The sequence below is a fragment of the Phalacrocorax carbo genome, chromosome 2 (genome assembly GCF_963921805.1).
Source record: "Phalacrocorax carbo chromosome 2, bPhaCar2.1, whole genome shotgun sequence".
Lineage (NCBI taxonomy): Eukaryota > Metazoa > Chordata > Aves > Suliformes > Phalacrocoracidae > Phalacrocorax > Phalacrocorax carbo.
In genome coordinates, this window is record NC_087514.1 from 77,973,532 (window position 1) to 77,998,009 (window position 24,478).

The 24,478-nt window shown below is 42.1% G+C and overlaps 2 protein-coding genes and 1 long non-coding RNA gene across 3 annotated transcripts in view; 2 read left to right on the forward strand and 1 right to left on the reverse strand.

Moving 5' to 3' along the window:
* Positions 1–7,543, reverse strand: part of NSUN2 (NOP2/Sun RNA methyltransferase 2) — a 22,564-nt gene extending 15,021 nt beyond the window's left edge. The window contains exons 1-6 of the mRNA XM_064443340.1: positions 7,275–7,543; positions 7,037–7,194; positions 6,817–6,921; positions 6,598–6,703; positions 5,888–5,959; positions 528–612 (exon numbers count right to left, since the gene is read on the reverse strand). Coding sequence (XP_064299410.1) covers positions 528–612; positions 5,888–5,959; positions 6,598–6,703; positions 6,817–6,921; positions 7,037–7,194; positions 7,275–7,355 — 607 coding nt within the window. The 5' untranslated portion in view covers positions 7,356–7,543. The remainder of the gene's footprint in view (positions 1–527; positions 613–5,887; positions 5,960–6,597; positions 6,704–6,816; positions 6,922–7,036; positions 7,195–7,274) is intronic.
* LOC135311974 (uncharacterized) lies at positions 3,536–24,478 on the forward strand. The gene is made up of 2 exons (XR_010371558.1): positions 3,536–3,576; positions 24,107–24,478. It is a non-coding gene; the product is annotated as an uncharacterized LOC135311974 (long non-coding RNA).
* SRD5A1 (steroid 5 alpha-reductase 1) lies at positions 7,761–24,478 on the forward strand. Its single transcript, XM_064443341.1, has 5 exons — positions 7,761–8,161; positions 10,288–10,454; positions 16,497–16,598; positions 18,758–18,908; positions 21,801–24,478. Exons 1-5 carry the CDS (start codon positions 7,827–7,829, stop codon positions 21,865–21,867), a joined length of 822 nt encoding a protein of 273 aa, XP_064299411.1. The 5' UTR covers positions 7,761–7,826; the 3' UTR covers positions 21,868–24,478.

The window sequence follows — 24,478 nt, forward strand, 5'->3', positions numbered from 1 at the left end:
GCCCTTCAAGTTTTCACTCTCAGAGTAAAACACTTGTAACAGAGAAAAACTCCACTGCCACCAAAGACAATCTCTGTACATCAGCAGGTTTTCAGTAGAACACAGAAGGAATCCACTCCACCCAACATAACCATTTTTATGGACAGTATTTTCTGAGAGCATCTAACTGAAAGTAAAGATTCTGAAGCTTGAAAAAAAGACAAAAATCATGACCATTTTAAGACTAAAGCAGGATACCACTAAAACACAAGGGCTCATGGGCCAACCTTCTAAAATTAAGCTCTGATCACATCTACTGTAATGTGAACTATGAAGATTTGTAATCCATCTCCCTCCTTCAAACCAAGGAAGCCAACAAAGCTTCAAGGAAAAGGTGGGGTACTTCCCATCTAATATAACTCAACTACTCTGGGAATTCAATGTGTAGTTAAATGCAGTTACTGATCTGTGACATTAAAAGTAATCTTCTATAAGAAAAAGAGGAAATTCAAAGTCACAAAAGTTTTTGGCAGTTTTTCCAGACTTACTGGGAAAAGGAACATTCATGTCTGCATGCAACATTTCAATGAGTTGTGCAGTCTTAGATCCAGGTGCAGCACACATATCTAGAACCTACAAACACCAGAAAGTTAAAAAAAAATGTCATACCTTGTATTTTTTAAGTACTTGAAAAATTTACTATACGGTCTTGTTTAAATATTTTTGCATACAAGTGCAGAATTATGATTGTTCTGAACAGCAGTTTGCAAAAACACAAAGTACAGGTCTGTTCTCTGTATGCATCATGGAATGCAGCTTTATCTCTGAGGGTCTAAAATGTAACAAGGAGTTTCGTTTGTAGGAAGCAAATACATCAGCTGAAAAAATCTGAAAGAGAAATCTGAACATAGACGTGAGGATATGGTCTTTTTATCAGCTCACAAGCAATTCCGATGGAAGTTAACTGGAACTTTATACACACAAACATTAAGGGAAAAGATACATTCAAGAGCAAGCTGTACTTTTCTTTAACTACCAGTAAAATTAATCAGACACTATCTGACACAGCTGATTATATAGATTTTATAAAGATGAACTGCTATCCCTTCCCACACATTCGCATTTTAATGCAAAAAATCAGGGCAGCGTAAACTACCTGTTCCTATATCCTGGAAGAAGTACTTGGGACAGTACTTTGACTGTCTAGAACTCAATGACGGTAATGATAAGGTTGAGTGCTTATGGATAAGGACCAGGGGGAAGGATAATAAGGCACATATCCTGGTGGGAGTCTGTTACAGACCACCCAACCAGGATGAGGAGACAGATGAAGTACTCTACAAGAAGTTGGCTGAAGTCTCACAGTCTCTAGTCCTTGTTCTTGTGGGAGGCTTCAGCTTACCAGATATCTGCTGGAAATACAATACAGCAGAGAGAAAGCAGTCTCAGAGGTTCCTGGAGTGTGTGGGAGATAATTTCCTGACACAGCTGGTGAGCGAGCCAACCAGGGCAGGTGCCCTGCTGGACTTACTGTTTACAAACAGAGAAGGCCTGGTGGGTGATGTGGTGGTCTGAGGCTGTCTTGGGCTCAGCAACCATGACATGACAGAGTTTTCAATTCTTGGAGAAGTAAGGAAGGGGTTCAGCAAAACCACTACCCTGAACTTCAGAAGGGCAGACTTTGGATTGTTAAGGAGTCTGGTTAACAGACTCCTTGGGAGGCAGTCCTGAAGGGCAAAGGAGTCCAGGAAGGCTGGATGTTATTAAAGAAGGATGTCTCAAAGGCACAGGAGCAGGCTGTCCCCATGTGCCTTAAGTCAAGCAGGTGGGGGAGAAGACTGGCTTGGCTGAATAGGGAACTTTGGCTAGAACTCAAGAATAAAGGAGAGCTTACCACCTTTGGAAGACGGGGCAGGTGACTCAGGATGACTACAAGGATGTTATGAGGTTATGCAGGGAAAAGAAAGGCGAAGGCCCAGTTGGAACTTAAACTGGCCGCCACCGTTAAAGATAACAAAAAATGTTTTTATAAATATATCAGTGACAAAAGGAGGGCCAGGGAGAATCTCCCTCCTTTGTTGGATGCAGAAGGTAACCTTGCCATGAAAGATGAGGAGAAGGCTGAGGTACTTAATGCTTTCTTTGCCTCAGTCTTTAATAGTCAGACTGGTCATCCTCAGGGCTGTCAGGCCCCTGTGTTGGGAGATGGAGATAGTATGCAGAATGAAGTCCCAGTTGTTGAAGAGGTGGCAGTCACCTACCTGCTCTTCACCTGGATGTTCACAAGTCCATGGGGCCGGATGGGATCCACCCGAGGATACTGAGGGAGCTGACAGAGGAGCTCGTCAAGCCACTCTCCATCATTTATCAGCAGTCCTGGTCAACTGGGGAGGTCCCAGATGACTGGAAACTAGTGAATGTGACGCCCCTCTACAAGAAGGGTCGGAAGGAGGATCCGGGGAACTACAGGCCTGTCAGCCTGTCCTCAGTGCCGGGAAAGGTCATGGAGCAGATCATCTTGGATGCCATTATGCAGCACGTGCAGGACAACCAGGGGACTGGGCTCAGCCAGCATGGGTTTATGAAAGGGAGGTCCTGCCTCACCAACGTGGTCTCCTTCTATGATAAGGTGACCCACTTAGTGGATGAGGGGAAGGCTGTGGACATTGTCTACTTGGACTTTAATAAGGCCTTTGACACTGTCTCCCACATCATTCTCCTGGAGAAGGTGGCTGCTCACAGCTTGGACAAGTGCACTCTGCGATAGGTTAGAAACTGGCTGGGTGGCCGAGCCCAGAGAGTGGTGGTGAATGGAATCAAATCCAGTTGGCAGCTGGTCACGAGTGGTGTTCCCCAGGGCTCAGTGCTGGGGCCGGTCCTGTTCAATATCTTCATTGATGATCTGGATGAGGGGATTGAGTGCACCCTCAGTAAGTTTGCAGACGACACCAAGCTAGGTGGAAGTGTTGATCTGCTGGAGGGCAGGAAGGCCCTACAGAGGGACCTGGACAGGCTGGATTGTTGGGCCGGAGCCAACATTATGAGATTCAACAAGGCTCAGTGCCAGCTCCTACACTTCGGTCACAACAACCCCATGCAACGCTACAGGCTTGGGGAGGAGTGGCTGGAGAGCTGCCTGGAGGAAAAGGTCCTGGAGGTGTTGGTTGACAGCTGGCTGAACATGAGCCAGCAGTGTGCCCCAGCGGCCAAGAAGGCCAATGGCATCCTGGCTTGTATCAGGAATAGTGTGGCCAGCAGGACCAGGGAAGCGATCGTGCCCCTGTACTCGGCACTGGTGAGGCCATACCTCAAGTACTGTGTTCAGTTTTGGGCCCCTCACTACAAGAAGGACATTGAGGTGCTGGAGCGTGTCCAGAGAAGGGCAAAAAAGTTGGTGAAGGGTCTGGAGAAAAAGTCTTATGAGGAGAGGCTGAGGGAGCTGGGGTTGTTTAGTCTGGAGAAGAGAAGGCTGAGGGGAGACCTTATCGCTCTCTACAACTACCTGAAAGGAGGTTATAGTGAGGTGGGGGTCGGTCTCTTCTCCCTAGTAACAAGCGATAGGACGAGAGGAAATGGCCTCAAGCTGCGCCAGGGGAAGTTTAGGTTGGACGATAGAAAAAACTTCTTCACCGAAAGGGTTGTCTGGCATTGGAACAGGCTGCCCAGGGTGGTGGTTGAGTCTCCATCCCTGGAGGTATTTAAAAGAAGGGTAGACGTGGTGCTTGAGGATATGGTTTAGTTGTGGACTTGGCAGTGATAGGTTAGCGGTTGCACTCGATGATCTCAGAGGTCTTTTCCATCCTCAACGATTCTATGATTCTATGAAGTGTTCAGACCATCATCAGGCAGAAGAGAACAGCATAGACACCAACACCTGATTTCTAGCATATTTCTCCCTCCTGGTTCATCACAAACTTGGCTTGTGATCAAGTAATTCACAGAGTCACTTTCACAGCATTTGACAGCTGACACCATTTTCTTAAGTAAGGAAGCTTAGAGTCTTTCCTCTTGCAGAGTTACAGATTTTCAGAACCATGTGACTCTACGTATCTTCTGGACCTTTAGCTCCGGTGAAATTTAGCTGAAATCATGCAACAGGATAGAAGTTGGGGACAGATCTGCTCAGATCCTCATGGAAGCCCCTGGCATGAACAAGACTAAACCAGAAGAGAGACCCCAGAGAAATGCAGAGAGCATTTACCGACAGTTCCAGAGAGCATGTGAAAGGCACTGCCATGCGGCAGCGTTAATGCATCATGAGACATACCCAGTAAGAAAGCATCATACCTGCTATTTGAAGTAAGAGTTGTGATGCTACTGGTTTCTACTTATTTTTTAGATAATGCAAAAGATAATTAAGAATAAGCATGCTCTAAAATTGTCCAGCAATTTGATGGTGCGGGAAAAGTGAACTGTGAAAAGCAGATTAAAAATAAACACAACTACAGAGAGGTTTGACAGTCATCAAGTTGATCCTTGTGTAAAACAGGAATCAGCATGTTATACACGATGCACAGAACACGCTGGTTAAGCATGAAAAGTAACCTGCAATTCTGGTCATAACAAGCAGCTCAGAAAATAAGGCACTAAGAACCATAAAAGGTCCTAAATGACAACAGCCAAGGCATCGTTATAGCAGCTATCTGCTGTCTTGTCGCAAGAGAGTACAAAGAACCTATTCTGGGTCTGATTTATGAGGAAATTCATGAATTTTACAGGCATTTCTGGGAAGCACTTGTTGAAATATAGTCACCAAAGTTAAACATTCAATTCAAAAAACGTATACTGCTATATTAGTATATGCAACATAAGGTGTGTTTTAAAATATTCTCACAATTGTGCTTTACATTAAGTCAAACACATTCCCTACCTGTTCACACAAAACTCAAAATGCACCGTGACACATTAGGACTGGATCTATCACTCAATTAATTATTCATTCAAGAGAGGTGCCTCATCATGTAACATAGCCATCAGCCCTGTGTCATACATTGGGTTATGGTGAGAGTAGAAGAAAATAAACTGACAAGTTATGCATGCTAAGTAATGTTAATATAACAACAAGTATGTACAAACAAGTCTCTAAAACATATAGGTCAGAAGTTTGAAAAACTTAAAATTTTAAGATACATCACGGCAAATTTAAGAAAGAAGTGCATAATGTGGTTGCTTGAGATAGAAAGGTGCTTAAAACTAGCTCATTAATTTAACAGATTAAGAGAATAAGGCCACCCGAGATATTAATTCTGCAGACGAACACAGCATATGAAACTATCACTAAGGCTAGAAAAGGAAATTTGCTACCAGGCATCCCCATTCCTACAATCTGCCATTAGAAAATATCACAGGCATTCCTTAGACACCTCAGTTGAAGTTAGCAATCTATACTCTTCAGCCACCATCAACAGCATGTTTCAGCTCACCCAAATTATATTGCCTAACAGATTTATAGAGCAGAAGTTTGCAACTTCTTCAAAAAGGCACAGAGGGCGAAAACTACCTGAGTAAAGAACATTATCATTTGGATCTGGAAAACTACATCTGTTCACAGTGTGACAGATAGCAGGAAGTTAAAAACAGTCATCTTGTTTTAAAAAGGGGTTGAAACATGAATATGTAACTTTGATGCAGCTAAATACGTTTACACTTTGAAAGTAAGATTATGTAACTATTTAAAAACTAAGTGGTTTTTACAGTATATTACGTAAAGCTGAAAAAGCAGATGTTTCCCTGACAATCTATTTGTTATCTGAACACTGGTTGATTCTTGTGGTTTACACGCGGAAAGCATAAAACATGCTAACTTGAAACAGAATTGTGTATCAGCATTGATACTGCTACTGTATTTTGTAGTTTAATCAAACTATCTTCCAGGGCAAAACTCTAGCACACTGTATATCCCGATTACCTTATGATGAGGGTTAACATTAAGCAGCAGAGGTGGGATCATACTAACAGCCTCCTGACGACTGATGTTTCCCTTGAAAGGAAAAAACAAACCCAAAACAAGCTCCTTTTTATTCCATTCCAAAAGAATGAATTTCTTTTGCAATAAATTTTTTAAATCTCTGTGTAGTAAAATGATAAAGCAATTGAAAACACTATCATAAACTCCGGATTAAATTTCGTTAGCATTTAACAAACAAAATCACAGTATTTCACCCAACTGAAATTTGCGACTGCATATTTAAACATGCAATTTAACATGCCATTAGATATGAGATGGGAAACTGGCTTCAATCAAGTCAGAAACATCCATCACTAAAGGTAAGTCTTGGTATGTATACACACGCATTTTTTACCAGACTCAAAAGTCTGTTTTCTAACAACAACTGATTATTTTACAGGGACTCATTTTCTCATTTTCACGTTCTCAAACAACAAAAAAGAACTGCAATTAGTTTAGGAGAAATACTTGTAACTGCAGTTATGTGCTAGATTCATGGGATGAATTACTGTCAACGTCAACACAAAATCAAGATTTTTCTGAGCTACTCAACTTCTGGGGGAAAAGTTACAGACTCAGTTTCTCATAATGCATTTAAATAAAGCCACTGCTCAGGATATGAAAAGAAAAATAAATAAATTTTTAAAAATCGAGATTTATCCAAAACTTACACATTCTGTCTCGCTAACCAGAAACTGATGAAACTTTTCCAGCTGCGGCGACTTACGCAAGATTTTTCTACTCAAGTTAGTGTGCCAGGCTAACTCCTCCGGATACCTGGGGGAAACGAGACAGAAAAAGGGCAGAGGCGTAAGAAAGAAATGAACCGACTCTTCAGGCTCGAGGTCGGGAATACGCAGGCTGCCTCATTCCCCTTCCAGCTCGCTTACCAGCTCAGCGACTGCGGCATTTCCACTTTTTGGCCGTCTACCTCCAGGTCCTGCAGCTCTTTGAAGTACTTTTCCTTCAGGCAGTGGAGAATCTCTTTGGCGTGGCTGCAAGGGAGAGAGACACGCAGAAGAAGGCCGGATCCAGGCACACCTTCGCCAGGCAGCCGGTGGCCTCCGGCTCCCCCTGCCCCCACCCCCTCAGGCCGGCCCTGGCCCCTACCTCCGGTAGCCGGTGATGCGCAGCGTGGCGGGCAGCGGCTCCCTCAGCGCCGCCATGAAGGCGTCCCACTCGCCGGCGGGGACGATGCCCAGCTCCCGGTAGTACCGCTCGAACAGCTCGTTCTCCTTCACGATCTCCGGGTAGCCGCCGGCCCAGCCCTGAAACGCGTCGCCAACCGTCAGCCCGGCGGCCCTGCCGCTGCCGCTCCCCTCCCGCCCCGGCCCGCCCCGGCCCTCACCGCTCGGTCCCCGCCGCCACCGTCGCCGTCCCGCTCCTGCCGCTGCTGCTGCCGCCTGCGGTCGCGCGCCCGGCGGCCCATGGCGGCGGCCAGGCGCCGGCCCAGCCCCGCCGCGCGCCCCGCCGTGCCAGCGGCCGCTCCCGTCCCTCCCGGCCGGCGGGACCGCGGGGCCGCACAGCTCCGGCGGCACCGCGTGCTCCCGCCGCTACGCGCATGCGCCGCCCCTCCTTCCTCCTTCCTCCTTCTTTTTTTCCTTCCTTCCTTCCTTCCTTCCTTCCTTCCTTCCTTCCTTCCTCCCTCCCTCGCTCCCTCCCTCCCTCCCTCCCTCCCTTCCGGGCAGCGGCGGTAGCGGCGGTGGCAGCGATAGCGGCGCGACGTGCCACCGCCCCGGCGGAACTTCCGTTCCCGAGGGCGGCTGCTGCCCGCGGCGGCCCCACCAACCAGGCCACACCCCCGGCGCCGATTGGTCCGCGGCGGCGGTAGGCGTGCCGCCGCCGAACGGATGAATGGAGGCGGCGGGGCGCGCGCGCGGGCGCGTGCCTGTGGGGCGGGATGGGGCCCGGCGACGGCGGGCTTGCTGCGCGGTGGTGCGGGCTCTGGCGGCGGGCGGCGGGCCCGGAGGAGCAGCGGCTGCTGGAGCTCCTCTCCTACGGGCTGGTGGGGCTGGGCGCCGGCTCCGCGCTGCTGCTCTCCTTCATCCCCATGCCCTACGGCCGGTACTCGTCGCGGCGCTTCGGCTGGCTGCTGCCCGCCCGGCCGGCATGGGCGCTGCAGGAGCTGCCTTCTCTCCTCGTCCCGCTGGGGCTGGCCGCCTGCGGCGGGACGGCCGCCGCCGCCTGGCCCAACCGCCTGCTGCTGGGCTGCTTCGTCCTGCACTACGCGCACAGGTGCGGCCCTTCGGCGGCGGTGGGGTGCTGCCGGCGGGGCTCCGGCGCTGGAGCCCCTTGGCTGGGTGCTTCCCTTCGGGTGCTCCCGCTCGGGCTTGCCCGAAAAGGGGGGGGGAGTGCGTGATGGCAGGAGAAGAGCAGTTCTGTGGCAGCTCGGGGTCAGTCTTAATAGACAGGTATGGCTGCTGTTTTCTGGCTGCAGGGATCGAGATTCTGCTGTTAATTCTTTTTAATTGCTTAATATAATAACCACTGAAGTATTTTCTGCTCCTGTGCGTTAAGGTAGTCTATGTTTTTACGTGAACTGAGCAAGTAATGGTGGTGGTGCAGTGCTTGCTGCTTTGTTTAGCTGCTGTGCGGTGCACAGTGGAGCGCTACGGTGCCTTTTGGAAATGGCACAAAAAAGTTGGGTGCTCTCTCAGTGTGCCGTATCACCTGTATGCTACAGCTGTGGCTCTTGCAATGGCCTCCCTTTAAGTGATGACTTAACCAGGTAGTCTTAAGGGCACTGTTCCAGCAAGGAAAGTTCAGCTCTGGATGCTGATATAATGTGACTTTAATATTATGAAACAGTAGCTGTTTTCCAATTATGTCTTCTAATGTGGTGTTCATTTCAGGATTTGGACTTGATGATCCTTGTGGTTCCCTTCCAGCTAAGGGTATTCCACGAGGCATTAAAATACTGGCAAAGCTGAGGCTGAGTGCCCCGTGTTGCTGTGTAGTCAATGGATTTTGGGTATTTTGTAAAACTACTTGGGAGAAGGCAGCTTAGCTGCAGCTCAGATAAGATTTTGCTGTTCCTGTCAAGTCATTGGCAGTAGTTACTGGTAAGACTCCACAAGTAATTTTGCCACTGTAATAATACAGCAGAGAGATTTGCCAGGCTAATTCTAAGCTGAGTGTGTGGCTGATAGGCAGCTGTTTTCCAGTGCTTATTGACAGAGGCTGCTGCTTTTGACGGAATATATTCCACATTCCTGTGATTGAGAGAGATGCAATGTACGGTTGGCCTGGTGGCTGACTGGCTTTGCAAACCCAGGAGTATGTCTTTACTCCCACTTTTTCCATCCTTAAGAGTAAAGAGATTAGCTTTGGCGTGGGATCTTTGCTCATCCTCGGTGTCTGGGAAAAGGTAGAAATGCAAGGCAAAGGTTTGTAGAAGATGCTGCGCTGTGCCGCTGTTTTTCTCCTGTTGCTTGTTGCTGTTACTGGACTGAGGGACTGTTCTGAGGATGAATGTAGACTGGAAGAGACCTCTGTTATCCAGTTCTGTTTGTTGTAATGTAGTAGGCTTTAAGTAATGATATTAATGACTCTTTTACTTTTTCTTGAAAGCTGTTATAGCTTTCCTTCCTCTGGAAAGGCTTCTCTGAAGCAGTAGTCCTCGGGTAGCTGGAAAACGTGAAGAATGATCAGGCTTCAATAATCCTGCTCCTATATCATTATAGATTGCAATTAAATCGATAGGTGATTAGGAGTTGGCTAGGTACGTGGGGCAGAGCACAAAAGCATTCACCTGCTTTACTTGTTTGGAGCTTGTTTACTCACATAATCCCTGGGAAGTCAAGATTCCTTTCCCAAATGGGATGGCAGTTGTGGATTTGTCATGTCTTTAACAGGTGTCATAGGGTAGACCAAGATTGTCAAGGCAAAGCAATTAATGTTTTTAAGTGACTTTTAGGGCAGGGAGGAAACTGAGCTCAATTAGGTTAATTTCAAGGGGAGTGACTTTCGCCCTGAAAGTGCTGGTAGGTTTGGTGTAGGGATTGTGAGACCTGGCTCGTTTCAGAAATCTTGATGATACCACTGAGGGTTTAAGAATAAAGGAGGACAAAAATATGCTGTGCTTAACATCAGTTGCCTTTTCTGCTCCAGTCTAAGTAATTGTCTTGGATACAAAATTAAAAATTTCTGTCAGAAGGGGAGAGAGGATTGATCTTCTAATTCCAATTAGACAACAAAGCTAACATTTAGGTGTTCAGGTGTAACTATCCTTCTGAACTGGGATCAAGGACCCTGAAAATTTGAAAAGCAGGATAATATGGACTATGGACTACAATTTTGGACATCAAAAGTATCTTCTCTGTTTGTTAATGCAACAATTTTTCTTTTGCTGTTCACTATAGGGCACTCATATTTCCCCTTCTCATCCGTGAAGGAAAACCAACACCCTTTTTCACTTTTGTGCTAGCACTTCTGTTCTGTATTTACAATGGATACTTGCAAGGCCGAAGCTTAAGCAACTATACAAAATATCCTTCAGGCTGGTTAAAAGGTCCATGTTTCATCACAGGTGAGTTAAAACAGGTTACAAGAACATTAGGTGTACTTTTCCTTTGTCTTCACAGCTTTTTATTTTTCATTATAATTTTATAGTATCTTCAGTCCCATTTTGTAATCTTCTCTCATAGTTAATTTTTCTTGTTTCCTGTAGCTGGAAGCCTTTTAACCTTTTATTCTAGAACTGTGAACTGACACTTCTTCATACAATGTCAGCACTAGATGAGCTGACTGTCATCTGTATTCTTTAGCACCAAAGTAAATACAGGTCAGGTACTGTGTTTTTTAGGTATAGGAACATGAGACCATAAATGGAACCAGCAGCATACAAGTTTAGAGCAAACAAAGCAGATTTTCCATATAACTTGTAGGTTAAACTGAAATCCCTTGTTTCTTGATGTGTTAGGTGCTCAAGGTTTGAATGTGGTCAAACAGAAGTGAACAAGTTCATGGAGTAAAAATCCAGTACAAGCAGCTGTAAAATACCAAGATATCACTTCTAATGCCAAAAGTACTTGGTGTTAGGATATTTACACATGCATGCCCACACATGCACCAACCCACCCTCGTAGTAGGAGTGGGCTTTGTCAAAGAAAAAAAACTAGCTCACAGGAAGAGTGTGGAGGGGTTGATTATTCACTCCTATCAGGAAGTGAGGTCACGTTTATACTTGAAGCCATGCATATGATTAAAAGGCTAAGAGGTTTAGTGACACAGTATTGGTTTCGCCCTGTTTTTTGTTTCCTAGGCATCTACTTTTGCCTACTGTCAAAAACAGTGTCGTTTTGCAACAAAGTCTTAACAGGAAGATCTTTTTGGTCTGAAGATAAACCAGAATATTTTGCCTTGTCTGTCAAAGGCAGAATACTGGGCTGTGTGGACCATTGATCTGACCCAGTACCATTCTTGCTATTCTGGAGCCAGAGCAAGTTATTGTTTCTCCCAGATTTCTCAAGCCTTGTAGAGCAAGAATTAGAAGTTTTAATCTTTATTGCAGTGTTACTGCAGATGACAATAAAGGACCATGGTGCTAAATGCCAAGGTTAGGAGGCGGTACTGCTTGTGTTCTAAAAATTGAGACATTTCGGTACAAGGGGATGCTGTCAGTGGTCTCTAGGCACTTGGTTATACTTGAAATTCTCCTGGTACTTTTGAAATTCCAGCCTCCTTAAACTTGGATCCAACAAAAAGCCTGATTAAAGGATCTGTTGATCAAAACTGTTGAAGATGCTGATGCAACATGCTCATCTGATGCATCTAGATATCTCAGTACAGTGCTGTAAACAAATAATGAGTCAGGAGCCATAAATCAATTCCTCCTTACTGAAAGATCTTAAAACAGTTAAGGTAGTAAGGCCATTGCTTAGATTTCCTTGGGGTTTTTTGAGTTTCAAAGGATTTCTCAACGATGTAAATGTATAATAGGTTCATCCGCCTCCAGTTATGACTATTTCTGTGTATGAATTAATTTGGTTTGGGTTTTTTTGTTTGATTTTTTTTCCCCAGTTAATACCAGTTTGGAATATATTCTTATATATATTTCCAGTACTGCTAATCATAAGTGAAGTGTTGCTTTCATGACTATTTTAAGTCAATATATTGCTTTAAAATATTATCCTGAAAACTAAGAAAGTGAAGATTCCTGGTATATGAAGCAACTATTTAATAGTGTCACTTCCTGGCCTTTTTGAGACCATTATTACAATAAATATTTAGATGAAGTTTGGTATGGCTATGAAACAGCCAAACCTAGGACTTTTTGTTTCTTTTATTCCTGTAACTAGAATATCTTTTAGGCTTTTTTGTTTTGTAGTGCACATCAATGTAATTGGAACATAGTGGATATATATAACTGCTATTTGGTATTCATCCCAGCTAGGTACCTCCAAATATCGCTAATTTATGCTTGTAGCTTTGGTCAACTCAAATGCAGAAGTGCTGTATTGTATGCTAGATGCTCCCTGAACAACTGGACTGTTATGTTCTAGTTCTTGAAAAACACCTGGCAGTGTCTTTAAGCCTTGATATAAAATGACTAAAAAAAAATTGAGTAGAAGATTAGAAAGAACAATAGCAAGAAAGTGTATTTGCTGAGGGTTAACAAGACATTTCTTCAGTCTATATGAATTTACATGAGGAAGAGAAATGGGAGAGTGTCTATAAGTAGCAGCCAAACAAGTTCAGTAGTTGGAAGCGGGAATTACATAAATTTGCACAGAAGACACAAGTCTGGAGAAGTGAGGCTGATTAACCATCACGGTGGGAGGTTTCAAACAACTGGTGTTCTTTGTCTGTGGAGCCTTAGTATACAGCTTGGCTGTTTTCAGATGTTTAGGAGTTAATTTTGGAAAAGCAATAGTTTATATCTACACTAGCATTTGATTTGGAGCAGCAATACTGTTTTGGTGTGGTTCCCTCATGGTTCCTCTGGACTGTGTGTTAGTGCAGTGAACTGCAGTGACCTAGTCTGTTTTCAGAGGAAATGGACGTGTTCTGCTTCAGATGCAGTACAACACTTGATAAAACCACGAGCTTGCAAACCAATGTGGGAACATCATCATAATCTTTCAGCATGTACCTTAGATTTGTGTGCCAATAAAAAGTTTGCACTTGCCAAGAGTACCCATAGTACCCTGAAGCGGTGAATGCCACAGACAGGGGCATGTGCACCTTCCTGTTTCACCCTTGTGTTCTTTCCTAGCCCATCTGCACTTCTAGCTGGAAACTCCTTCCTTCATTTGCTTGCTTTAGCTTCATTAAACCCTTTGCAGTATGCTGCATGTCTTTTCTTACTCTTTTAAATCCCCATTCAACTAATTCCTTCTAATGTTGATGGCTCACCTTTCTGTTCATCAAAACATTTTACTTTGCAGCAGCTCTGCAAAGCAGAGAAGTACCTATAACTCAGAAGGTGTAGGTGACAGAACATCATCACCTTGTCTGTTGTGTGAGGCTTCTTACCTGGCAGTCAGGCAACCACCTCTGATCCCTACACAGAACAGACATGAAGAGAGCATGGGTAATGTCCATATCTGGGTATGGTCTTGTGACCGAGGGAGATGTGTTAGTGTCTCTCCTAATATCTATAGGCATCTGGATGCTCCAAATCATCTTGTGCCATCTTGAAAAGACTAACGGGGCACAATCTGAGATGAGGCACTGGTTTACGTGAAGTGTCTACTGGGTGCTTTCAGCACAGCTGTAGAAACTGGCCTCCTGCTGATTCTTTACACCATCTTGTACTCTATATTCTTGAAACCTTGAGTGGTGAACCAGTCAGCAGTTACCAGAATGTCACACTGAAATCACCTGCAGAACAAAAGTAGGTCATCTTGTGTGAGATTCCATATGGGTGAGGATGAAGAGGGCACTGGTACAACGACGCACACACTCTTCTGTTGCACTACATAGTTTGGTAATATAGACCTAATTACTGTCCTCCTTATGCAAGTGTTCTCTTAGTATGAACGCAGGCCTTAATCTCCAGGCTTATCCTGATGAAAGAAAAAAGCATCTTGAGTTTAATAGTCTCATGAGGTCATCTTTGTTGTGTGGAGCATCCTGTGGTTCTGAGAATCTACAGTGCTATGCTGTGGCTCCCTTCCTGTTTACGTATCTGCGCTTGCTTGTGGTGCAAGCCAAGTCATGCAGATCGTGGTGCCTAACCAGGTCTTGGCTTTGTAGAGTCCAGTCCCAGGAGTCAACCTGAGGATGGGGCCAGTGAAGTACGACGACCACAGAGTACAGGTGCAGGGAACATGGTTATGCAGTACTTCAGGAGGTGGATCATCAGCTTGATGCCCATGAAGAGAGATTTGATTGTTTTTCTGACATGTGGTAGTTTTTGAGTAGTAGGGGTAAAAATGCACAGAATCAAACTAATCTTCTGTAGTGATCGGGCACTCTTAAAGCAAGTTCCAGTCTTTTTGCATTATCTGAAAAGTTCTTAGTAGTTCATATACTAATTTACAAACAGATAACAATACAGAATACACAAGTAACATTCTCCAAAATTACAGTGGCATTTCAGAGAAATCAAAAGGTCTCTAATTTCCCCTCCAGAGAAAGAAACTTAGTATTCTTTCTAGAACTGATACTAACTTTCACTACAGATTTTTCCACATGCTAATACTGAAGTAAATTAGTAGAAATATTGTTTATATTTAAGTAGAATTAATCTGTGTGCTTGTTAACAAATTCCCTTTCAAATTATTGTGTGGAGATAATGAATTGCTTATTTAGTTGTATGCATAACATCCCTTCTTTTCCAAGGTAGTTTTAATCTTCTCTGGCCAAATTTATACAGACATTCATATAAATAACAAATTGATACATAATTGCTTATGTTAAGAGAAACAAACTATTTTTGTTGCTGGATGCAGTGGGGGGTTCAATATTCTCTGTTTGGATAGAGATCTGTTTGAAGGAAAAAAGTTTAAATGATCTGTTTTCGTAAAAGTAGAATTCAACAGCATTTGAATTATTCACCCTGTTTTTTTGAATGTTGTCATATGTATTGGTCTGTAAATTCCTCATTATGTTGATCTAATCTATCTCATGGTGATGTGATTATATTGAATATATAGTTGAAAGGATTATGGTAAAATTTTACTACAGAAGACACTTTACGTATGGCATCTACACACCTTGATGGCCAATGGAAACGTACTGCACTGTGCCGTATGAGCAAAAGATAACGAACAATGCTTGTTCACAGGACTAAGTTCTGCGACTAGTTTTGAAATGTAAGCAGATTGGAACAAGCTAATCAAACAACACTTTTTATTTATCTAGGTAAATACGGAGTGAGCTTTCACACAGAAACCTCAGTTTCTCTGTAGAGCAGTCGTTTTCCTCCTAATCCACATGGAAGCAGACGGCTAGGTCCTTTAGGTAAATGCAGCCCACAAGGGATTGAGAGAAGAAAGCTGCCTATCTAACGATTTGTATGAGAGGCAAGGTCCACTTACATCCTGTAGTTTCACTTTGAAATGTAGCTTAAGTCTTGGTAAAGTATGCTCTGACAAACTACTAGTCTTGCAACATAGCCTTATACATCTGGATATCCACTTAGCATCTTTGCTCAGATGGTCATACTACTGGATTTGTCTGTCCTGAAAGAGAATCATCTGAAAGACTGAACTTAAGTGTGCAGAAAGGCAAAGCTTTCCTTATCTAATGTGTGAAGTGACTTTGTTCTAAAAGCACATCACTGGTGTTTTCTTGGTAATTTAAATAAAAATCAGTAACTTTGGAGGTGGATTAAAACCAGTACAATGGATCTGCCCTCAAAACCCAAAACTTGTCTGTTCCTAGTAACAAGGAATGCTGCCTTTGAAGGAGGATAACATAGGTAACATGTAGCCAAAGACTCAAAAGGGAATGGGTGAAAATACTGAATTTCAATCCTAAATTCTTTTTGATTTATCCCATGCAATTATGGCAACAAGGCATAAGGATGCAGAATGTGACAATCTCAGTTTCTACAAAAGCCTGGTATAAATTGTTAAAGCATTCTGCTGAATGACACAAGAATTGCTGCATTAATTCCTTCACAGTTTTATTATTCCTTTTATTGCACAGAAGTGTGCTGTGGAAACTGTGGTAGATTGTCAGTAAAATAAAAAAGGGGGGGGGGGGGATGACAGACACAACGGCTAGGATGTGTCCCTCTGGCAGGAATGAGAATGGCTGTTTCAGTGTTTAAAATCTTAGTGTATTTGTTTTTCTATGTGGAAGTTGTGTGTATTTCCCTATTACATCTGTATATATGCACATGCATACATTTATACAAGTCTAGCAACACAAGAATGAACTCTGCACTTACAGTACTATTCCTGTCTAGGGACCTGTTGATTACTGTGAGCTCTGCTGACTGAAGAGCTCAGTGTGGGACTTGGATTGTGCAGGATGTCACCAGAATTGCTTATACTGCTTATGTTACTACTGCTTTGAGATAATATGCCTAATATGTGATATATGATTGTTGTCTGTTTTCTGAACAAGCACTTTGGCTCAGTGTATTAAAGATAGTACTTTAAATATTTCTCTTCAGGTTTTATAGGGTGGTTGACTGGCATGGCAATCAATATTCATTCTGATCATATTCTCAGAAATCTGAGAAAACCAGGGGAAACTGGTTACAAGATACCAAGAGGTGAGTAAAAATGTTTCAGAAATCTATGTAGCAAAAGACGCATCTCATAGGAGAGGCAGAGAGATGTGTGACTGTTCAGCCTGGAGAAGGGAAGGCTCAGGGGGATCTTATCAATGTGTATAAATACCTGATGGGAGGGAATGAAGAAGAGGGAGCCAGAGTCTTCTCAGTGGTACCCTGTGACAGGATCAGAGGCACTGGGCATAAATTCAAACAAATGAAATGAAATCAGAACACATTTTTTGCTGTGAGGGTGATCAAACACTGGAATAGGTTGCTCAGAGAGGTTGGGGAGTCTCCCTCTGTAGGGATACTCAAAACCAGACTGGACGGGGTCCTGGGCAACCTGCTCTAGCTGACCTTGCTTGAGCTGGGGGGCGCGTTGGACTAGATGATCTCAGGAGGGCCCTTCCAACCTAAAATGATTCTATGTAAAGATGACCTTCTAAAGCTTGGTGTATTTTAGGGGAGATAGTAATTTATGATGTAAAAGGAAACGGGAAACAGCAGTTTGTCTACCTCAAGAAATGATTTCATAGTGTGGGAAACATTTTGGGTTTTTTTTTTTCTTTTAAGCCAAGTAGTCTAAGCAATCTGTTTCATGATTTCACATGGCTTGTGCGAGTCTTTGAATTTCTTGACTGACTTTGGCTGTATTTCTAAAAAGTGTTAAAAATGTAAAATAGCATTCCACAGCTTTTATGAGAATTAGCAGGTGGGTGGAGAAAGACTACCTAAATTATCATCCCAGGAGGGGAAGGCACTCAGCAATTGTGTGTGGCTGGCCCACCTTATGTTGTCCCATGTATGAAGAGGGAGGGATCCTATGTAATCAGAGAGCAACAAGTACTGTAAGGGAGATACAGGGAAAAGAAGACAGAAATCCAAAGGAAGTTAGGTATTATAAATTCTGGCCTTCATGGGAAAATGGAGAATATGAAAGGACTTCTTATGGAGCCTATCAAAGTGTTAAGGTTTATTGAAGCTTTTGGAAACATTAGAGTTCCAGGAATACTACACACAGTGACAGCAGAAAAATAATAGTAACCTCTGAATTCTGTTGTTTTACCAAGTTTTTCCTCCAGTTGTTGCGCTCTCTTGGTTTTTAGTGAGATTTTTTTAAATAAAACTGGAAGAACTATATATAAGGCAAGGCAGTAGACTTATTTTTCACCAAGTAACTAACTTTAAAATTTTAACAGATGTAAATCCAAGCACCCGTGTGGAAAATTAATATGAACATACTATAGTATGTTCAGTGTACAAAAAAGTTCTGAAGGAAATAAGGTATTAGTTGCTGCATGGTTGGGAGGAGTTGGTCTTTTTGATATTGCTTATCCAGTTTAAGTGCTAGAATTCTGCTTCTCTTTTGCCACAAAAGCAAAGTAATAAAAGCAAGGTCAAAACATGTCCTTTATTACACTTGGCAAATACTTGTTTGTTTAGTCCCATGGGTAAAGGACATACTGAGATGTTACCAATTTGTAAACTAACTTTGGAATTAGGGTTAAAGTTCTCATTTTATAAAATTTCTAGCAGGTGAGTATTGATTGTTTATGCATAGTTGGCTGTAAAAGACATTTAATGCATACTGCCAATTTCTACTTTTACTGAGTGTCCGGGCTCAAGGAGTAGACCTGATGGGGGATGGGAACAAAAGGGTAATATGTTTTAAGCTAGAGGATAAATTTGGAACTTTAATTCGTAAGAATAATAACAATATTGTTTGTAATTAACTTAATTGCTAAAGTACTTACAGAAATTAAACATTGTATGCTAACTAACTCTGAGTATTTTCTGGGATTTGGTATGGGGAGCATGTTTTCTATTTTTACGTATTGTAAAAAAGAGTTTATGATCAAAGCGCCAGTTTGATGTAATTGTTAAGGAATTATTTACAGAGGTATGAACTCACTTCTGATACTGGTAAATCTGCTTTTCTTTCATCATTTAAAGATGAAAAATGGAGCTCGGAAGGTCTGTCTTTGAGGTCTGAAGTGATACTTCATAGTACAGCTTGAACTAAAAAACACTGCCTCTACTACCTTTAAAAATCATATAGAGACATTGGTTATACAGCTCTTATTTGACTTACAGTAAAAGATAGCATTGGAGATCTTGATTAAGGTGCTCTGAAAATAACTCTGTCATGCTTTCAGGAGGAATGTTTGAGTATGTCAGTGGAGCCAACTTTTTTGGAGAGATCCTGGAATGGTTTGGGTTCGCCCTTGCCTGCTGCACCATTGAAAGCCTTGCATTTGCATTGTGTACACTTTTCATCTTGGGTTCAAGGGCAAAACAACACCACCAGTAAGTGTTTGTCTTTAAAATTTCTGTTGTCTCTATGCCACACTTCATTTCCATTTCACAAAATACGCCTCATCCCATAGGGATGTTGCAGAGCGTGTCTTGTGAAAGACTGCTGCTGCAGTGGAGAATATCATAGAGGATACTCTGAGTAGTATTCAGCACTGCAGAATTTCAATGGGACAGTACTGAGCATAAACGCACACAACGTACAATGAGGTGGTCAAAACAATGTTTAAATATAGTTCATCCTGGATGTGTAAAGATTATAGACCAGTTTAGGAAAATTGTCTTAATTGATCATATACTCTACTTTCTGTTGCAGCTCAAACTTATCTCTCTACAGAAGACTCTGAAGTCTTCTGTAATGGGCACACTTTACTATAAAGTCTGTATCATATTGTCTATAATCAAGTGTACAGACAATATGACAGCAGTTCTGGTAGATGATATTAAATAAAATCTCTATTCTGTAGTTAAACACTCAGACTGCTAATGTACTGTACTTGTGCTGTGGCTTTCCTGCTAACAGAAGGATCATAGTTTTAGAAGACTTCTTTTTTGAAAGGATTCTCTTTAAGGAATAGCGTGTTTAAAAGAATTCAAACATCTTAATCTTATTTTGGTTATTTTCAGCTTCCTGCTTTAGTTCTCATGCTGAAACCCAGTGGCATTGGAGGAAATAAATATGAATTTATGGAGGAAATAGGTTGAAAAAAAAATGCCATTGCTAACAGTCTGTCAGGGCAGCTGTGGCCATGTCTAGTGGAGTCTTGAAAACATCTAGAAATGAAGGTTTTCCTGCACCTTGTTTGTAGGGTGTTCCAGGTCTCTTTTACCCTCCCAGTGAACAAGTTTCTTCCTACTATTCAACCTGAACCTTCCAGGCCTGTGACCATCTCTCCTTGTTTTATTGTCTGCTATTACTGAGCAGAGTTGCAGGATATCTTAGGCTGGGAGGACCATCTGAAGGTTGTCCGGTTCAGTCATCTGGTGTGACCTGCTCCAACCAGGGCTAACCACAAGGCTATACCCAGTTGCCCAGGGACTCATCCAGTTGAGTTCTGAGCGTTTCCAAGGGTGGAGGCTTCAATACATCTCTGGCAAAGCACTGGAACAGGATTTTTCTCATTCTTATGGGGAAGAGGGTTTTTTTCCTTATGTCCAGTTGGAATTTCCATGTTGCAACTTTTATCCCTTGCCACGCCTCCACTTGCTGTGTGCCTCTAGGAAGGGTATGGCTCTACCTTCTCTCTAATACTGCTGAAGGTAGTGGAAGACTGCAATTAGATCTGCCTCTTAACTTCTTTTCCAGGCTGAACAAGCCTAGTTCCCTCAACCTCTCTTTATATGTTCCAGCTATGCAGTCATCTTAATGACCATCTGCTGGATTCTCCTCCAGATTGTGGACATGTCTATTGCACAGGTAGCCAAAAATTGGAGGCAGTAATGCAGATGCAGGTTCTCAACTGCTGAATAGAGGAAAATAAGCACTTCCCTTGACTTGGTGGCTCTATACTTGTTAAAGCAGCCCAGTATGCAGTCAGCCTTCATCATTGCAGGGATCCATTACTGGCTCGCATTCACCTTGTCCACCAGGATGTCCGTGTCCTTTTGTGCAGAGCTGCTATCTAGCCAGTGAGTCTCTGGCCTGCACTTTTGCATGTGGCCATTGCATTCCAGCTGCAAGAGTTTGCATTTCATTCATATTTTTGCTCCATTGTCTCAAAACTTCTTCCCGTACCTGAGGGCAGCCATAACAGCCCCTTAGTCTCTTCCTTGCCAGACTAAGCAATGCCAGGTTCTTCAGCCTCTCCTTGTATATTATGTTCTTGAGGCTCAAATTCCATGCTTGGTTTCTGTTTGTCTTATGCCCTGACAGCACTCCTTCAGAGCTCTTGACTTACAGAGCATTATGAAACATTGTTAAAATAATTAATTTGCACTAAAGGAGAAATACATAAAAATGGAAGTGTACAGAATAAACCCAACTAAAATAGCAAATACATATAAGTAAAGAAGTATTTTCATGTAGTCTGTTTAGTTTGAAAAACTTAGAATAAATGACTGAACAGGATAAATAATGTAATGCTGGTGTTCCACAGCTTCAAGGTTATAATGCATTGAGTGTTTTGTTCTCTGCTTATTCCAGCTTTGATCTTGCAGTTAGCTATTGATAATATGAAAACCTGCACCAGTGAGGAGTCCAGATGAAGTTAATTCTTTTTATTATTTTAGAGAAGCAGAAGAATAAATATTTGAAAATAGGACTAAATGTGTTCGTTATATTAGATGACCAGACAAATAACAACATTCAGTAGTGCTATGTATTTATTCTTTTAAAATTGTCTGGGTATGAAAATAGTGATGGTCTTTGAGGGGAATTAGCAATAAGGCTAGTGTAACGTTTGTCACATTCAGTTCGATTATCCAGTTCGTCAGGATTTGAATATGTTTCTGTTCAGAATAGGACTGTCATTCCAGGATGTAAAGTATCCCTTTCTTCCATGTGAAGTCATTATACAGTTTGACATGTATCCCCTTGAATGTTTCTGATTCCTCCATCCCCCCTTCTAAAATGCAAGTACTCAGGATACAAAACGTACGTTGTTATGTATCAACGCACTGTTCCTTCACTGGTTGCTCTCACTGCATCTGTTGGTTTGATTTCCCATTGCTGGCAGCAGTAACTTTTCATTGTAGGTGGTGATTAGATATCATTAAGATGAGTGTGGTAAATGGCAGTTTTCTATCCAGAGTAGGTTCCTAAAGGCATTTTTTTGTTTGTAGCCAGAAAATGTATGGATTAAATTGAACACGTTGTATAATTACTTAATTTCCTCAACAGCATTTTGAAGACTAAATACTCATCAGATTTCTGTCTTTGTTTTTCAGGTGGTACCTTGAGAAATTTGAAGACTACCCAAAGTCCCGAAAAATTGTGATCCCATTTGTGTACTGAGCTGTGCTTTTAACACTGTTTTTGAAATGGATGCTTTTTGTAGCAGCTAACACTTTACAGGTATTGGCAGGTTAACAACATACTCTGATCATCGCTGTGACAAAGCCTTTGCATTGGTGCTGCTATAAATTACTACTTTTCCTCTTCACAAAGTCCCGGAATCTGATGGACATGGAGAATAGGAACAAAACTGCTTTTCCAACAGTGGAGCACCTTCATAAATACCTTAGCCAATGTGTCTGAATTCACATCATAGAAAGTACTGTACAGGACTTCTGGTGCTTCCGTCTCTGCTTATACAGCCTTCCGCTGTTTCCATCTGATCTAGCCACACTGTCCTGAGGATTGTGCCGTGAGCCCAGTCACCCTCACTACAATCTGGATGGTGTGTTCTGTCTGTTATTTACTTGCATGCACAAATGGGTTTTTTTCTTTCCTTTGCCTTCCTAATCCTTTCTTCTCCCATCTGCATTTCCAGGAGAACTGATGATGCAGCCCAAGGACAGTACATGAATATAGTTGCTGTTAGGTGAGGGACAGTGTTCTTTCCTCCTTTTTGCACTCTTACACAGGTATGGACACTGTGTAGATTATACTTAATGCCATTTACATAAATAGTTGCAGTGCTGCCTTTCCCAAAGAATATATTAAGATGGTTATCTACCTCTCAAATTTGGTAACTATCTCAATACTCAAACATTTTCTCACTCAGCACTATTTTTGGAAGGCATTGTTTATTTGGGATACTTAGGCCAGTCTAGCACTGTTAGCAATTCTGTAATGTTTTCTAACTTACTTTATAAAAAAAGTTAATAGTTTTACAAAATTCTCCTACTATGCTGTTTAAAAAAATCAAATGTCTTCCTTCTCCTGTTAATAATGGTCTAGATTATTTTATATTCTAAAACTCTGGGAACTTTTAGTGCTACTTGTTTTATTAATGTCAGTTCTCATTCCCCTATATTTTTCTCCCAAAGGACTCCAGAAGGGTTTCAAAAACATGATGGGATCCCAAGCGTACCAACTTTAGAGTTTCAGGCACATCTATGTCCTTTGTATGCTTGTGATAAGAATTTTTTTTAAATTGCTGGGGGAAAAAACCAAACCCTAAGAAATTTTACAGAAAACTTAAAAAACCCAAAACCACAAACAAAAAAACACCAAGCCAACAACCAAAGAACAATAATTTTTGAAAAACAACCAACCAAATAAAGAAAACGAAAAAAAACTCCACACAAAACAAAAAAATTCTGCTGCTAATATACTCTGGAAATCAATGGAAATCAAACTTTTGCCTAGTGTCATCTTATCTGTTTACACTGTAAATGTTGGGTTATGTTCTTCAAAACAAATTGGTAATGTAATTTTGCCAGATGCTGAATTTTTCCAGTATGGTATTGTAGTAAGCTTTGTCTAAAGCTCAAAATTCTGTCTTTGCTGCTGAGTTACACTGCTGTAGTAATCAAAGTAACATATCTGATTAACTATACCTTTAAAATTTTAAATATTAGTTTTAAAAAAGTACGTTCAAGGAATGGGAAGCGAAAAAGGACTTTGTGACCCAAGCTTCTGCTTAACAGTTGTTTCTTCCTCTTTCTTCCTCTTTTACCTCCTGCCATATTTATACAGTACTTACTGCACTGAAGTCTTGGCTATCGTTAAGGATTTATTCGGTGGTGTAAATAAGTGTAACAAAAAATTCTATTGTTATTGACTGAAATAGTTGAAGGAGGAGAGAGAAACTGGCAGTCCTGCAGTGATAAGCTACCTACAGCTAAGTCCTTGGACTGCCTGTTGCTCCCCATAATGTTGACTCGAATGACCAGTCCTGCTTTCAGCCAGTATCCAAAAAAACCAGCTTTAGGAGAACATAGGATTATCCATTGCTTTGACACTAGTGTCATTACTTGAATCTGAAATTGTTTAATAATTTCTTTAGTATTTGTCTTATCACAGTATAACTTGGTATCTTGGTATCTAAATCATGCAGCCATCAAAATCTGCTTTAGGGGGAAAAAAACTCAGGGTTCAAAAAGCACTATCTACTCTAGGTGTTTAAATACTTGCATAGTTTATGGTGAATTAATATCTTACATATTTAGGGATATTTGTTAAAAAAAAAAATCAGCTTATTGCTTTCTACAACTACCTCAAAGGAGGTTGTAGCGAGGTGGGTGTTGGTCTCTTCTCCCAGGTAACAAGTGATAGGATGAAAGGAAATGGCCTCAAGTTGCACCAGGGGGGTTTAGATTGGAGATTAGGAAAAATTTCTTCACCAAAAGGGTTGTCAGGCACTGGAACAGGCTGCCCAGGGAGGTGGTTGGGTCACCATCCCTGGAGGTATTTAAAGGCCTTTAGATGTGGTGCTTGAGGATATGGTTTAGCGGTGGACTTGGCGGTGTTAAGTTTACAGTTGGACTTGATCTTAAAGGTCTTTCCAACCTAAATGATTCTATGATTATTTCTTTTCAAGGCCAAGGTACATTGGTGAAAAGCATATGATCAACTTGGTTGAATGCCAGAACTGCCTTTTGTTTAAACAATATTCCATTTATTTGTCACACTTCACTTGTGCTCCCTTCCCCTTTCTGCAGCTTTGCCAGAATTTTTT